Raw genomic sequence first — 17,489 nt, 5'->3', positions numbered from 1 at the left:
TATATTTACTAGCATAGAGACTTATACTTAAATCACAGGGGTAGGATTTTAAATAATTAACCATTAAGTATCGCTTAAGAAAGAAAATTAATGCAATATAAAATACAAATGAATTTATTATACAAAAAAAATGAGATGAATCGGAAAAGTTTCTTAAAGCGTGGAGGAATTTATAATTTACTTTACTGAATTAATATTGCTTGCTTTATCTAATTGAAGCTCACCAATTGCAGCTTCCGTTGAAGTCATCTGGTTTCCGTGGTTACTCGTTCTCTTCTTCTCGATGTAGAATTTGCTCCACGGACATCCTTCCTTCCTTCTCTGATATGGTACGGGCTATCTGGACTAGCACTCCCTATTTGCCTAGTCTTTAAATTAGACATTGTCCCTATACTTGTAATAACTGATCAGCGTTGATCGTATGAGGAGAAAATTCAGAGATATTAATTTTTCCATATTAGTAGAAATCTCAATCCAACTGAGCTATACTATTTATACGGTACAGACTTGTACCAAATTTCCGTAGACTTGAACTAAACATAGTTCTTCGTCCACAATATTTACTGAAAATAACACAAGCCGTAAGCTTGTTTCGTTTCACGCTAATCCGATAACATTACCGCACCTAAGTATTGTATCGAAGCGACAACACCTTGTACAAAAATAACTATGTCGCGGAGCGACCACACACTGTTTCACAAATCAAATAACGTCGCTCAAAGTAGATGTTCACAGTAGAAGTAGTAGTGATGGAGTATCTCTCAGTATCTCGCTCCGCACTTGATAATATCACTGGGCTCCCCCACTCTTGGTAACAGCTTCATCTCAGATCTCTATATAACGAAACATCTGATTCGTAGATCGCATTATCATCTCCCCTTCTCTTCTTTCTTGTCGAGTGCGGTAGGCGTGCCGATGATGTACTCTGCTGGTATGCAAGCCTCGTGCACGGGTCGCTGTTTACTGCCTTCCCCAAACCCATGAGTCACGCAAAATCCCCAGCTTCAAGAATAACCCTCCGTATACACAAATATGAGATGAAATGAAAACAACTATGTCTCAACATATTGACCGTATTTACAACATAATGAATTCCTATTCTACATAATATAATAATTTAAATAATAAAGCGATGTTATCATATATACAATATGATTCCAAAAGTCCTTGATTACAAATGATTGACGTTGAATAAATATGTTATTACAAGTAATTGCCGATGGCAGATAAACTTGATATCAAAGGATATCATGTAAAATTATATTATATTAAATTAGTAGGGCTGGAGAAGCCTGGACGGTTATAACATAAACAATGAATTCGACATTTATAATGGTTATTTTTGTTTATTTTTATATTTCACCACCTGTGCTAGGAGAACTAGAGGTGTTTTAACCAACAGTATTTCTTTCAGATAGTAAATCATATGTGTACCTAGTTTGTATGAGGGCTATCTGTAATTTCGGTCATTTTGGATGATTTCCTTTTCACCCCTTCTCATCTCCATGCCAATGGGGGCTGAAGATGGACCTCAACGAAGTCCAGAGTGTCACTATTCTATTCAGCGATCCCGAAAAGTATGGATTCGTCACTATTTTCGATTATCTTTATATTCTACACCAGTTACCCCCAACCCGTAAGTGTGCCAGGGATGTCTTCCCCCCTTGTAGTTAGTCTCCTGATAGTAAGTCATAAGTGTACCAAGTTTGGTTCAAATCGCCCCAGTAGTCCCGAAAACTATGGATTCTCCGACACTCTTATTGGTCGTTTTTATTTATTTGCATTTCACCGCTTCCCCTAAAGTTTCTAGGAGTGTCTCGTCTCCACCATGTTTTTCATACACGGTAAGTAATATCTGCACCAAATTTAGTTTACAGCTAAGATGAAAAATACACAAATACATCCATCATCTTTGTTAATTTTGTCATTTTAATTTTTTACCCTTTCACATCCCCTATGACAAGGGGACTGAACTTGAACTTTAAAAAAAATCCAGATAGCACTATTCATCTCAGCGACCCCGAAAACTGTGGATTCGACACTATTTCCGAATTTTATACCTCACGCCTCCCCCCTCCCCCCACCGCCTATGGATGCTAGTGGTGTCTTATCCCAACGCGGTTAGTCTCCTGATAGTAAGTCATATTTGTACCAAATTTAGTTGTCAGCTACGCTGCAAAATACAAACATACATCCAGAATCTCTTGTCATTTTGGTCATTCTATTTTTTTTTTTTTCTCATCCCTATGTCAAAGGGGGCTGAACTTAGACTTTAAAAATCCAGAATGTCACTGTTCATCTCAGTAACCCCTAAAACTTTGGATTTGACACTATTTTCGTTTATTTTATATCTCACTCCCTCCTACCCCACCACAAAGGGGCTGAACTTGAACTTATAAAATATCCGGAGTGTCACTATTCATCTCTGTGACCCCAAAAACGATGGATTCGACACTATTTCAGATTACTTTTACATCCCGTTCCCCCCCCTCGCCCCCACCCCAAAGGGTGATAAACTTGGACTTGAAAAAATTCCGGAGTGTCATTGTTCATCGCAGCAACCCCAAAACTATGGATTTGACTCTATTTTCTATTATTATTATTATTATTATTATTATTATTATATCTCACTCCCCTCTCGCCCCCACTACAAAGGGGGCTAAAATTGGACTCAAAGAATCCGGAGTGTCATTATTCATCTAAGCGACACCGAAAACTATAGATACAATACTATTTTCGATTATTTTTATAACTCCGGAGTGTCACTGTTCATCTCAGTGCCCCTGAGAACTATGGATTCAACATTATTTTCAATTACTTTCATATCTCACTCCCCCCAAGCCTCCACCCCAAAGGGGGCTGAAATTGGACTTGAAAAAATCTGTAGTATCACTATACATCTCAGCAACTCCGAAAACTATGGATTCGACGCTATTTCCAGTTTTTTTATCTCACTCCCCCTTGCCCCCCACCTCAAATGGACTGAAATTGGACTTTAAAAAGTCTGGAGTGTCACTGTTCATCTCAGTGTCCCCGAGAACTATGGATTAGACACTATTTTCGATTACTTTTATATCTCACTCCTCACACGCCCCCATCCCAAAGGGGGCTGAAATTGGACTTTAAAAATCCGTAGTATCACTATTCATATCAGCGTCCCCAAGAACTGTGGATTCGACACTATTTTCGATTATTTTTGTATCTCACTCCTCCCTTGCCCCCACTCCAAACCGGGCTGAACTTGGAATTTAAAAAATCTGTAGTATCACTATTCATCTCAGCGACCCTGAATATGGATTCAACTCTATTTTTGATTATTTTTATAACTCATCCCCCTCGTCCCCCCGCCTATAAGGGTGCTTGTGGTGTCTTTTCCTCACGAGGTTTGTCTCCTGATACTACAGTAAGGCACAAGTGTACCAAGTTTGGTTAAAATCGCTCCAGTGGTTTAGGAGATGTAATACATATTCACATACAATTACATTTATATATATACACCTATAGATAGATTACATAGACTTGCCTTTGCTCGTTCAAACCCCTAGTTGTTCTTCGTTAGGAGTGGCTGACAACTCATGTCATTCCACTGTTGATATTCTATATTTTTCACAGTTTCTTAAATACACTGACTGACAGAGCAAATGCAACACCAAGGAGGAGTGGTTCGAAAGGGATGAAAGTTGGGGAAAAAACAGAGTCGGCACGGACGAATAATTGATGTTTATTTCAAACCGATATGCAGGTTACACAATGCGCATGGCATCGACTCAGTAGGATGTAGGACCACCGCGAGCGGCGATGCACGCAGAAACACGTCGAGGTACAGAGTCAATAAGAGTGCGGATGGTGTCCTGAGGGATGGTTCTCCATTCCCTGTCAACCATTTGCCACAGTTGGTCGTCTGTACGAGGCTGGGGCAGAGTTTGCAAACGGCATCCGATGAGATCCCACACGTGTTCGATTGGTGAGAGATCCGGAGAGTACGCTGGCCACGGAAGCATCTGTACACCTCGTAGAGCCTGTTGGGAGATGCGAGCAGTGTGTGGGCGGGCATTATCCTGCTGAAACAGAGCATTGGGCAGCCCCTGAAGGTACGGGAGTGCCACCGGCCGCAGCACATGCTGCACGTAGCGGTGGGCATTTAACGTGCCTTGAATACGCACTAGAGGTGACGTGGAATCATACGCAATAGCGCCCCAAACCATGATGCCGCGTTGTCTAGCGGTAGGGCGCTCCACAGTTACTGCCGGATTTGACCTTTCTCCACGCCGACGCCACACTCGTCTGCGGTGACTATCACTGACAGAACAGAAGCGTGACTCATCGGAGAACACGACGTTCCGCCATTCCCTCATCCAAGTCGCTCTAGCCCGGCACCATGCCAGGCGTGCACGTCTATGCTGTGGAGTCAATGGTAGTCTTCTGAGCGGACGCCGGGAGTGCAGGCCTCCTTCAACCAATTGACGGGAAATTGTTCTGGTCGATATTGGAACAGCCAGGGTGTCTTGCACATGCTGAAGAATGGCGGTTGACGTGGCGTGCGGGGCTGCCACCGCTTGGCGGCGGATGCGCCGATCCTCGCGTGCTGACGTCACTCGGGCTGCGCCTGGACCCCTCGCACGTGCCACATGTCCCTGCGCCAACCATCTTCGCCACAGGCGCTGCACCGTGGACACATCCCTATGGGTATCGGCTGCGATTTGACGAAGCGACCAACCTGCCCTTCTCAGCCCGATCACCATACCCCTCGTAAAGTCGTCTGTCTGCTGGAAATGCCTCCGTTGATGGCGGCCTGGCATTCTTAGCTATACACGTGTCCTGTGGCACATGACAACACGTTCTACAATGACTGTCGGCTGAGAAATCGCGGTACGAAGTGGGCCATTCGCGAACGCCGTGTCCCATTTATCGTTCGCTACGTGTGCAGCACAGCGGCGCATTTCACATCATGAGCATACCTCAATGACGTCAGTCTACCCTGCAATTGGCATAAAGTTCTGACCACTCCTTCTTGGTGTTGCATTTGCTCTGTCAGTCAGTGTATTTTACACATTCTGGGCAGACCTATCAACATGACATGACATGAAAGTGCATCTCGATCACGGCATGTTGGATTGTTATTTCCAATTAGCAGCCATGGTCATGAACCTCCTAGCAAGGGATGGTACTTTATAAACCATGGTGGCGTGTTCTCATCCTCCTATATATGACATTTCTTACCGGACTATTACGATATAGCGTTACTTGCTGTCGCCTAGTGACAATCTGTCCATCAAGTTGATCCAATCTTGGTGCGGCTTTGCAATTGAATAAAATTACATAAAATTAATCATTGTAATAAAACTACCTATCCGATTTCATTCAAACCATTTCATAATCCCTCTCAGATGTAGTAAGGACAAATTGTGAAAATTTCAGCAAAATCAGTCCAGTAGTTTTTGAGCCTATTAATCTCAAATATACCAACATCCAATTTTATATATAGATTGCAGATTATTACTGCAAGCTCACTGTTAGCTTTGCAATACGTTGATTTGATTTCAGGTATACTACTCTCTCTTCTCTTGTATCATTCCCACATAATCATAGGGTCTGCACATTTACTATGTTTTTGCCATTTGCAGTCAGATGTGTCTTCAGATATGGCATTGACTTTTGTCATGTCTTCCATAACTCTATCTAACCACCAAGTGGCCATTTTCCAACAGGATCCAATCTCAAAGCCATGTTAGCGATTGAATCCATGGCACTTCTGACAACGTACTCATATCATCTCAGCTGTACCTCCTGCATCTTTAGGATTGGAGTCACACCCTATTGCAAACATGGACAGTCTCATTCAACATGTGATCCTATCATGTCAACCCAAGGCTTGAACACAGCATCTGCATTTTCCATCACAAGGAGTGCTTGTATGTGAGTTGATGTTGTTGGCCAGCAGTTGGTCCCATAGAGGATGACAGGATGGACAGCACTCTTCTCTGTTTTTGTGTTTTTGTAATGGACCTGTCAATCACAGAGGATCACTTGGTATACTACACTGCTGTGCAAAACTTTTGCATGTTGTGTCACTGCCAAGTAATATAGCTCTATGAAACTTGAACCATACATAAGAAAAACTGCTACAGTATGGTACAGTAGGCAACTGAAAGGAATATGTGCTGATACGAACAGAAATGACACTTTTATACAGAGATAATAATAAATAATAATAATAAATAACACTTAAGTCACTGTGACTGTGACTCTTGATGGTCCTCTGGACATCACAAAAGAAGGAACATGATTCTTAAAACGGTGTGTGTGTCACCACAGACAGCGATGCATGTTCTGCAATGTGTTCCCATGCTGGCCACAAGATTGGTAAGGAGCCTTCTGGTAGGGCATTCCATTCCTCCACCAGCGCAGTTGACAACTGTTGGATGGTTGTTGGTGCACGTGAACGTGCTCCAATGCGTTTGCCCAACATATCCCACAAGTGCTCAATGGGATTTAAGTCGGGGGAACAGGCAAGCCAGTCCATTTGCTGAATATCCTCTCGTTCCAAGAGCTCCTCCACCTGTGCTGTTCGATGCGGTCGTGCATTGTCATCCATAAAAATGAAGTCGGGACTGAATGCACCCTTGAAAAGCTGCACATGGGGAAGGAGTACACTGTCACAATAACGTTGACTGGTAAATGTACCCCATTCAAGGATTTGGAAATCGGTACACTCATGCAACATTATGCCTCCCCACACCGTAACACTTGGACCGCCAAAATCATCATGCTCGACAATGTTCCTGGGTGCATTACGTGTTCCCATCTCTCATCAGATCACTACTCAGACTGAATTTGCTCCCATCTAAGAACAGCACGTGACCCTACTCCTCATCGGTCCAGACCTGATGCTCCGTCCGTCACTGATCTGCATTTAGGGCAGTCGCCCAGGTGGCAGATTCCCTATCTGTTGTTTTCCTAGTCTTTTCTTAAACGATTGCAAAGATTTTGGAAATTTATTGAACATCTCCCTTGGTAAGTTATTCCAATCTCTAACGCCCCTTCCTATAAATTGATATTTGCCCCAGTTTGTCCACTTGTATTCCAACTTTATCTTCATATTGTGATCTTTCCTACTTTTAAATGCTCCACTCAAACTTATTCATCTACTAATCTCATCCCACACCATCTCTCCACCGACAACTCGGAGCACACTGCTTAGTTGCGGAGCTCATCTCCTTTCTTCTAAGTCTTCCCAGTCCCAGTCCGAACTTCACAACATTTTCGTAACCCTACTCATTTGTCAGAAATCACCTAGAACAAATCAAGCTGCTTTTCCTTGGATTTTTTTCAGTTCTCAAATCAAGTAATCCTGGTGAGGGCTAATACACTGGAATTATACTCTAACTGTGGTCTTACCACAGACTTATATGCCCTCTCCTTTACATCCTTACTTCAACTCATAAATACACTCATAACCATGTGAAGAGATCTGTAACCTTTATTTACAATCCTGTTAATGTGATCATCCCAATGAAGATCTTTCCTTACATTAACTCTTAGGTACTTATAGTGATCCACATAAGGAACTTTCACACCATCAATACAGTAATTAAAACTGAATGCCTGCTGTCCACTTGACACTGTGTATGACACACACTGAAAAACTGGTCTTTAAAGGCTCATTTTCCTTGCAAAGAGGACAAGCTGTTCTAATAATGCATACAGTCAAATTTCCTCATTCTGTTTCATCATCCTCATTTATCATTCATCCAAAATATAGTGGAAATGCAGTTACATTTTAATTTGCTCTTTCCATGACCAGAAAATGTTATAATTTAGCTTGTATTGTTTTTTCTTAATCCTTTATTAAAATCTAGCTCAATAAGCATTTTACTATCTTCAACAACACTATGACTTTCATGACGTATTTTATATTCTCCTGGTATTGTAAAATGAAAGCCAAGGGCCACTTGTTTTCTACATTTCAAACTTGATGTTTATATACCCACTGATTAAATTGTCAGACTTATATCCAATATTATCATGATTGTTTAGCTTGAAGTGGCCACTGCAACAAATGTCATTTTCTTTTCATAATTTATTTATTTATTTATTTATTTATTTATTTATTTATTTATTTATTTATTTATTTATTTATTTATTTATTTATTTATTATTTGCTTTACGTCGCACTGACATAGATAGATCTTTTGGCAACCTTTTGCCTGGTGAATGAGAAACCACGGAAAAGCATGTTCGGGGCTGCCAACAGTGGGGTTTGAACCCACTATCTCCTGGATGCAAGCTCACAGCTGCACATCCCTAACCGCATGGCCATCTCACCTGGTCATAATTCTGTAACAATAACATTAGTTGGCCTTAAAGTTTGGGTTACCAACACACTGTTGAATTCTTCCAGTTTATCCATATTAGTCACTATCATTAAATATTTCCACTTTATATCCCAAACATGTTCTTCAATGCATTATAGGAAGAGCATAGACAGGGTGATGGTACCCTTAACTGTCAACCTGAACAGAGACCTTTTTTTTAAACAAGCAACGATCTAATTGTTCTCACAAGATTGGATCAATCCCAAACCAGTCCACTGGCTAAATTTCAATCTATGCCAGGAATCTAGAATCACCATGATAGTATTTGTCAATGCTAATCAGTATGAATGAACTTTGAAAATGTTCACATATATGAAAGAGGATGTGGATTTAGGTGTGAGTTTACCTTTCATAAATTAAAATTAATTTAAGAAGGTTATATGTAATCAAATGTCTGGCCAGGGTTAAAGCCCTGTTTTGTTAATGGAGTATGACCGTACAACCAGCGACCAAAGCCAAGTGTTGGTTGGCAGGAAATAACGTGGCCTCTGAAAGGGATGGTCCCATAATGGAGCAAATACCACTGTAAAATATCCAGAGGATGGGTCAGCAACATCTTCTGTAAGAAATATCAGGTGGAAGAACATTAATCAAAGGCTGGAAATCAACAGCACTGGACACATGAACAAAAGAAAAAATACAGCAGTCAGCACAAAAGAACCATTATAGAGGGATATTGCTGGTGAGGAAGACAATGGGAAACCACCTCACTATGATCGCAAGATGTCACGAAATGTACAGTTTAGAGAATTTACTCCCTGGCAATTCCAGATATCAGCAGGAAGCTGCAAGGCTTCCAAGATTGGATCAATCATTGCTATATGGAATGTATGCACATTGCTTAGACCTGGAAAATTAGAAAATATCAAACTAGAAGCTAAAAGAAATGAACTCAGTGTTCTAGGTCTTTGTGAAACCAGAGGGGCTGACTGAAAAATTCCAGAGTGATAATTATAGCATAGTCCATTCAAGAAGTTGAGGTGGCAAAGGAGGTGTTGCCCTATTAATGGACAGATTGACTGTGAAAACTCTTGTAGATGTTAAAATCATTAGCTATAGAACGATAGCAGTAAGATTAAATTCTACACCAGTAGATACTGTAATCATCCAACAACACATGCCAGCATCAAGTACTGATGATTAGGAGAGTGAAGACATGTACAGGGTCTCTCATATAAACTAAGACTGAACACATGGTATTTGTACTCTGCACTACAGCAGTTGCCTCAGCCGAACTTATGTCGCGCACGGCTGCCCTGCTTTAAGTGCGTACACAATCTCACATGAAATCTTACTTTATAAAAGATGCTGGAAGTGTCGTCCTTCCTGGGTTGTACAGGCATTGTACATGGTAACCACATTCTGGCCGACGTGAGCGAGTTCTGCCACTGTAATGTTTCTGATTTCATTCGTAATGTTTTCTTTCAGTTCCAATGTGTGAGGATTTGTTTGATACACTATTTCTTTCAGTTTACCCCACAAGCAAAATTCACACACTGGTAGATCTGGAGAACAAGGGAGAAATAGACCAGCACTGATTACTCTGATTGCAAATACTTTCAAAATTGTAAGAAGGGAATCTTCTGCTGTATGAGTAGGGACTGAATCTTGTTGAAACCACCCACGTGATTTTTCTTCTTCTTCTGTTAACTGATGGAAGAATGGCATCAAGATGTCATCTTGGTACCTCTCCGCATTTACTATCGTCTTGAAAAAAGTAGGCCCAATTATTCGTCTTGTACAAACAGCACACCAAACACCAATCTTTCTATCATAATGCGGGACTTCATAATCACCATTAAGATTTTCTGCACACCAACAGCGAGAGTTATGACTGTTCACACAATCATTAAGATGAAACCAGGCCTCATACAAAAAGAACACAAGCTGTGGGTCGAATGAACGATCATTCAATGATGCAAAATGCCACTCCCAATATCTCACTCTTGTGACCAGATCATAACGTATCCACAAAGTCGCACACGAGATGCTATCAGTTGGTACACTTATTTTATTTACATTTATTTACAAATTAAACACACATATAACCTTGATCACTGCTGTCGCAAAAAGAAAAGCACTCACGTCACCAAGCCGCCATTTTAAAACAACTGAATAACACAGCACACAGAGGTTACAACCTTGGAACACAAATAAAACAGTTGACTGCTTTAAAAGCATGTCCACACATGGTCATAAGCATAACCTTGCTACACCATGACTCTTCAACCAATAACTATCAAAAACTCACTTAACAGTAACTCTCAATAACTAACTTCACTGTCAAGATCGTCTCTTTATATATATCCTGGCCAGGCTTCCAGAAAGATACGTTATAAGCAATACCTTCTCGAAAACTCAAGAGTGCATAATACAAAGATTATAATGTATGGAATACTCTCAATTGTTCTTGTGTCTATTACCTTTCTGGAAGTTACAGTGTGTTTCACAATTATGGATTACAATTTATATATAGGTAAGAATAAATTATAATATTAATTTAAAGGTATTTACATTAACTGAACTGATATGAATGTCTATGTGCAACACATGTTTCATGACATAACCTCACACACAATACGATCATTCAACTACGTAAATAATAATACTAATACTTTCATGACATAACCTCACACACAACGCGATCATATCATAATAACAATACAAATACCAACTGGATGTAACACTTCACAGCCATACTTACAAGTAATAATCATAATAATCATAAAATAATGATAATATTCATGATCATAAAATAATAATATTAATAATTTGAGCTTGATATCTGCATTAGTTACCCATAGGTGAGAGAACACTGTTTTTAAGTTATACCTGTTATCGCACTTGCATCAATATCCTCATTATAACTTGAAACAATTTCCACACTTGTCACACTCTCTTGGTCCACAACTTTTAACTACATACAGACTACCTCAGTCACACAGTCCTCATGTTGGCACTGTCGAAGTCCACAGTTCACCATCATAACTTAATCTATAGCACATTTTAAACAATGTACTTACAGTTTCACCTGGTGACTTTTCGTGATAGTACAGTCATGGTTTTCACAAAAATACACTGGGACTATTTCTTTCTAACTTTAAAAGTCTAACCTAAACTGAATCAGCAAAATTTAACTGGTATTTTACCATCACCGAAGTTTTATAGTTTCACTCGCTTACTGAGTGAACGCACATAAACGACAAAAGAGGGAAAATATTCGTCATGACGTATAACACACGTTATATTAATGAAGAATGGCACAGAACCCGCGAAACCTTCACCGATAATCCAAAAGGAACACTACAAAAATTCACTATATACCACCACCACAGACAACCAAATACATAATTATTTTACTTCGTGCTTAACTCCGTGTTCATACTGGGCAACCTAAATATTTTTCTGTGGCCATCGGAAAACATATTCTACACGTGCCATCAATGAATTGCTCGAAAAAACTTTATACATCCCGAAATCCAAAAATAAAATATATTCTTCTGTATAACAATTGATTTCATAAACTGGCTCTATTTTTAATAGCAAAACGATGTGCAAGTGGCTATACTGTTAAAATGTTGATATTTTTCTTGTAGCCTATAGCGTGTGGCGCTGAACACTTCGAGTGTCAAGTATTAAAACTAGCATACCTTACCTAAGCTAGCTGGCCTGTCACCGTAAATTGCTGTCATGGTGGGCCCACAGCCCCGCCCCGCTCCAAGGACAAGGAAGCTTGAAGTGCATTATCCAATCCTGTAGTGATTAAAGAGGGGCCCACAAGGCAGAATTACTGAATCTTCATGTTTTCCTATACACAATATGAGTAAAGAACTGGAAACACAGAAAAGGTTGTTTGTGGATGATGTTATGTTGTATAGAGTAATAAATAAGGTACAGGATTGTGTCTTTCGCGCCGGCAAGGAAGTCCAGCTCGCTGGAGAAGCTGAACTGCGGTAGTGTGAGCAGATTGTCGAGACAGCTGTACTTGGCTTGGCTTAGATGTTTGCAGTTTTTTAAACATTATAAAAAGCGTTCTAAGGAGTAATATGAAAATGTTAATTCAAAGTTATTTACCCCAGCAGCGCTGTGGTAGATGGGGTTCAGAGCATGCCACTGCTGGTTTGAGAAATTTATTCCAATGAGGCTCAACTTTCAGGATTCCATCAAGATATAGTAGATATTTTAGATTCAGAAGGTCAAATGTTCTGTATCATGACTGACCTATCCAGGGCTTTTGATAGGGTAGATCATGGGCTGGCAAAAATTAGGGCTATTGGACTAGACAAAAGAGTAACTGAATGGATGGCTGGGTCTCTAGAAAAAAGAACTCAAAAGAGAATAGGTGAAGCATTATCCAATCCTGTAGTGATTAAAGAGGGGCCCACAAGGCAGAATTATTGAATCTTCATGTTTTCCTATACATAATATGGGTAAAGAACTGGAAACACAGAAAAGGTTGTTTGTGGATGATGTTATGTTGTGTAGAGTAATAAATAAGGTACAGGATTGTGAACAACTCAGGCAGTTTTATAGTTTAGGAGAAAAGTTTGGCAAGAAGATCTAAAGTTCTGCAAGTTAGTAGAATTTCTAATATTTGCTGGAATAGAGTTCCAGAGTCTGATAAATGACACTTGGAACAACATGGAAAGACCCCAATTACAGTATGGTTCCAGTGTCCCCAGGTTTACTTGATTTGCAAACTGGAAAAGATCCAAAGTAAAGCAGCATGACCTGTTCTGGGTGGTTTCTTTCAAAGGAGCAGTGTTACAAAAATGTTGCAACTTTAGGCTGGGAAGATTTGGGAGTAAGGCAACAAGCTGTCTAACAAAGTGATATGTTTCAAGCTGTCAGTGGAGATCTATGGAGCTTTTAAAAGTAGGAAGGGTCATAATGTGAAGATGAAGTTGGAATTCAAGAGGCAAATTGGGGCAAATATTTATTTATAGGAAGAAGAATTACAAATTGGAATAATTTACCAAGGGAGATGTTTGATAGATTTCCAATTTCTTTGCAATCATTTAAGAAAAGACTGGGAAAACAACCAATAAGGAATTTGCCACCTGGGTGACAGCTCTAAATGCAGATCAGTTGTAACTGAGATTGATTGATTGATTGATTGATTGATTGATTGATTGATTGATTGATTGATTGATTGATTGATTGATTGATTGATTGATTGATTGATTGATTTTATATTTTCCCTCATTCCAGGTGAATATTTGCCAGCCGTGTTGCTGGTTCTTCTTTCTCATGTAGGATATGAAAATGCAGCAGTGGCTGCAGCAATATTATCCTTCTCAACAGCAGTGGGAGGAGCAAGCTCTTCAGGAAGTCTAGCCAACATTGTTGATATTAGTCCAAACTTTGCAGGTATGGCATCAGCATGACGAATAGAATACCTAGTGTGATCACTTCACTCTCTTAAAATTGTCGTTGGTGGCCCCGGCGGAGTGTGGCACTGCAGTCGCAACAAACCAGCTGCAACAATACGTGCGTCAAATTGTCGACGAAGGTAATAGCGTGCCTGCGTGAAGTCATGGTAACAATTCTGGTACGGAAGGAAGCCTGATGGTAGACTATTTTTTGTACCGCCAAAAGAAGTGGATAAGGGTTATTCCGCGGAATGTTAAGCAATTGCCAGCCAAAAGCAGAATATGTGACCTGCATTTTTTTGCATATTTAATTAACTTACAAAGGCAGACTGTTTCGCTGTGAATGGTAAAAACACTGAACTTCCTTGTGTAAGGTAGAAGTTAAAACCAGGAGTGGTGCCTCATACTTTTTTTCCAAATTTACTGGAATACCTATCCACTGAGGTAAAATCGCGAAAGGCACCAAGTAGGAAAAGGAATGAAGACAGTATCAAGAAGGTAAGGAACAAGAATCACAGTGTAAGTGAAGCAGTGATGACAATAAGGTTGAAGGTCACCCTAGTTGTAGACAAATTCACAGCCAGTCTAGTTCTCTTACCGATGCCCAAAAGCCAATAGTGTCTCTTGAAATGCAACTAAAGAAAGCAAGTTGTAATTGATGTGAACTAAATGTATTTTTCCTCAGTCAAAACTAGGATTGATTTCCTACAGGGTCAGATTAAAAATGTTAATTTTACGTGCTCTGTTTAAAAAGTCTTTTTTTTAAGTATGTAAAGCACAATATTGCTTTCACTTTACGTAATGTTCCATTTCATCTCATGTGTTCTCTTATTTAAGTCCAAAGATACTTCTTTGTGGGGATTGAGAATATTATTTGCAACTCTCTGACAGTATTAACAGAAGTCTAAACAACTGAGTGTTATATTTGGTTATTTACATATCAGTGTAACCTCCACAAAAACAGCTGACCGTGTAATGTTGGTGATTGGATCCACTAGCGCTGCTCTGCAGCACGCTTGAAGTCGGTGAGTGATCTCACTAGGTATTCTATTCGTCATGGCATCAGTAAAGTATAATCAGTGACTCAAGTTTTATCACCATCATCATCATCATCATCATCATCATCCATTCATATATTAGAGCTATTAGCCGGTTAATATAATTTCATGTGGCTATTTCTAGCCGAGTGCAGCTCTTGTAAGGCAGACTCTCCGATGAGGGTGGGCGGCATCTGCCATGTGTAGGTAACTGTGTGTTATTGTGGTGGAAGATAGTGTTATGTGTGGTGTGTGAGTTGCAAGGATGTTGGTGACAGCACAAAACCCAGCCCCTGAGCCATTGGAATTAACCAATGAAGGTTAAAATCCCCAACCTGGCCGGGAATCGAACCCGAGACCCTCTGAACCGAAGGCCAGTACGCTGACCAGTCAGCCAACGAGTCGGACATTGGCCTGTTACAACCCTATAAAGCATTCTCTACCCAACATTTCATTAGACAACCAATTGATGTTCCTTTAGGGTAGTACCATCACCTCATAATCTGCAAGCCTTTGGGCTGAGCAGCGGTCACTTGGTAAGCCAAGGTCCATCAGGGCTGTAGTGTAATGGGACTTTTAGGATAGCACTTGAGAATTTGGAAAATCTTCCTGTATCAATACTGAAACAGGAACCACCTGTGATCGAACTAGGAACTGCATGGCGTGTTTCATCAGTTTAAATTGTGCGCGTTGTGGACTGTGATGCAATGCTTCCTGCTAGCGAGGTCCTTGCAGCTTGCTAAGGCAGACCACGACATCACGGAACAGTGGCTTGCACGTCAGAGAGAATCACCTGGAAGCTTTTTTATATCTGTGCTTCCTTATGGAATATCAATAAATGGACAAGACCGTATAGCTGGCGATAACAAATAGCTAGTATTCAAGTTTCAAGTTGATAGCAGTATTACTGTATTTGAGGAGATACTGAGGTTTTAAAATATCAGGTAATATCAATGATATTTCTGGTCAGGGTCAAGCTCTGGTATATAAGGCGAACCTAAAATCTCAAACGACATAGTGACCGACAGCAGGGACCAGTGATGGTCTGCTGCACGTGATTGTGCCAGCAATTGTATGACGTAAACTTAGTGCGTGAGTACCAAGTTCTGAACTTTGAACTCAGTACCAGTTAGGTACGGTCTAGGACTTTAACTTTGACAGCGGTACAACTCTACATTCTAAAATTTTTTCGTCCTTTCAAAAGGACTCATGGAAAGCATTCGAACACTTGAACATTTCATGTGGCTTACTTATAAACACAAGTGTCATACGTTGGACATTATTAATAATGCCGTGTACCATAGAACAGTCAATGAAACTTATAACTTAATTTCTGCAAGTAACCAACTAGTTAAAACTTTGTTTATTGAAGTTATGTGCATATTAGTTCATGCAGTGGGACATAGACTGTGAAACCAAATATTAATACTTCTTGGTGCTAGATTAACAGTAGACTGTTTTCTTAAATTTACATAATGTATGAAGTAGAATGCATAGACTCTGCTTAAGATTTTCGAACTGCATTAAAATTTACAGTCGGAATATAGTGCATTCATTGTATCGTGAAGGTTCAATCACCTTATTAAGTGGAACCTTGGTTCAAAATCACTCCAAACATTAGACTTGCTAATTAGGAACAGACAGTGCTATATCACTTGAAGTGGCATTTGCAATTTGATGCCACATGCATCGTTTAACTGCCTGTATCATCGTGTGAACTTCTGTCGATGGAGGCATGATAGCTTCAGGGGATGCGTGGTGATGGTGTTCCAGTAATGGTGTTCCGGTTGAAATGGTTCTACGGACTTGTGAGGACACAACACCACTTCAAAAAGGTTATATACATCTGTGTTATTAAAGAACAGTATGAAGTGTGACTTATTTAATTTTCCAGTCTACAAGTCACTTTTAATCTTCCAAGCAACTTTTTCTTACAGTGACTTTCAATATGACTTTCGAACTCATAAGTAATTTCCAATCTATCAAATAACATACAATTTTATAAAGCCAGTATTAGAGGAGCAAGGGCTGATGATGCATAATACATAGCCTCTCTCAGCCAAATATCAAACCCAACCATCTCACGGTGCTCCCTGTTATCACAGACTGGGTAAATGGCGACTGAGTACCGGCGGTATAACTGAAGTATACACTGTTAAGAAGAGGAGAGGAAAAGCTCCTTCTTCAGTATATACACCAACATCCGTGTAAAGGCCAGTGCCTTGGCCTTAAGGTGGCAGCCCCACCAAGGCATTCGGAGTTTATGGGCCAATAACTCATAAGCTCTTAAATAGACCTATTAAAGAAACAGAGATGAAAAACAGCCGGACAGAAAAAAGCTGATGACCTTTAGCATGAAACAGGTAACATGATTTGGATGTTGGAATGTTCGTACAATGAGAGAACCTGGGAAGCTGAAACAAATCATCAGAGAAATGGAGAATTACAGACTGGATTTTCTTGGTCTAAGTGAAGTGAGGTGGGATGACTTTGGAAAAATGAAGTGCCGGAATGGAATGACCCTCTTGTACTCAGGCGAGAATATGAAGAGGTTGCAAGGGCTGGTGTTGGACTGTTACTGAGCAAGAGAGCAAAGCAGGGACTCCTGGAATGGCACCCTATATCAGAGTGAATTATCATCGCTCGTTTTCTGAGTAACATACGCAATATCTGCGTAGTGCAGTGTTATGCCCCAACCAAGCTGT

At 40.2% G+C, this 17,489-nt stretch overlaps 1 protein-coding gene across 6 annotated transcripts in view; it reads left to right on the top strand.

The window, feature by feature from the left end:
• LOC136881228 (sialin) overlaps positions 1-17,489 on the top strand; it is a 227,372-nt gene that overhangs the window by 141,773 nt on the left and 68,110 nt on the right. For all 6 annotated transcript variants that reach the window (XR_011018734.1, XR_010861007.2, XM_067153983.2 and 3 more), the window contains one exon: positions 13,587-13,745. Coding sequence is in view for 4 of the 6 variants with exons in the window: in XM_067153983.2 (XP_067010084.2) it covers positions 13,587-13,745 (159 nt within the window). In the remaining 2 variants the exon portion in view is untranslated. The remainder of the gene's footprint in view (positions 1-13,586; positions 13,746-17,489) is intronic.

This window comes from Anabrus simplex, chromosome 1 (genome assembly GCF_040414725.1).
Source record: "Anabrus simplex isolate iqAnaSimp1 chromosome 1, ASM4041472v1, whole genome shotgun sequence".
Taxonomy (NCBI): Eukaryota; Metazoa; Arthropoda; class Insecta; order Orthoptera; family Tettigoniidae; genus Anabrus; species Anabrus simplex.
This window is presented reverse-complemented; position numbering and strand designations above follow the sequence as displayed.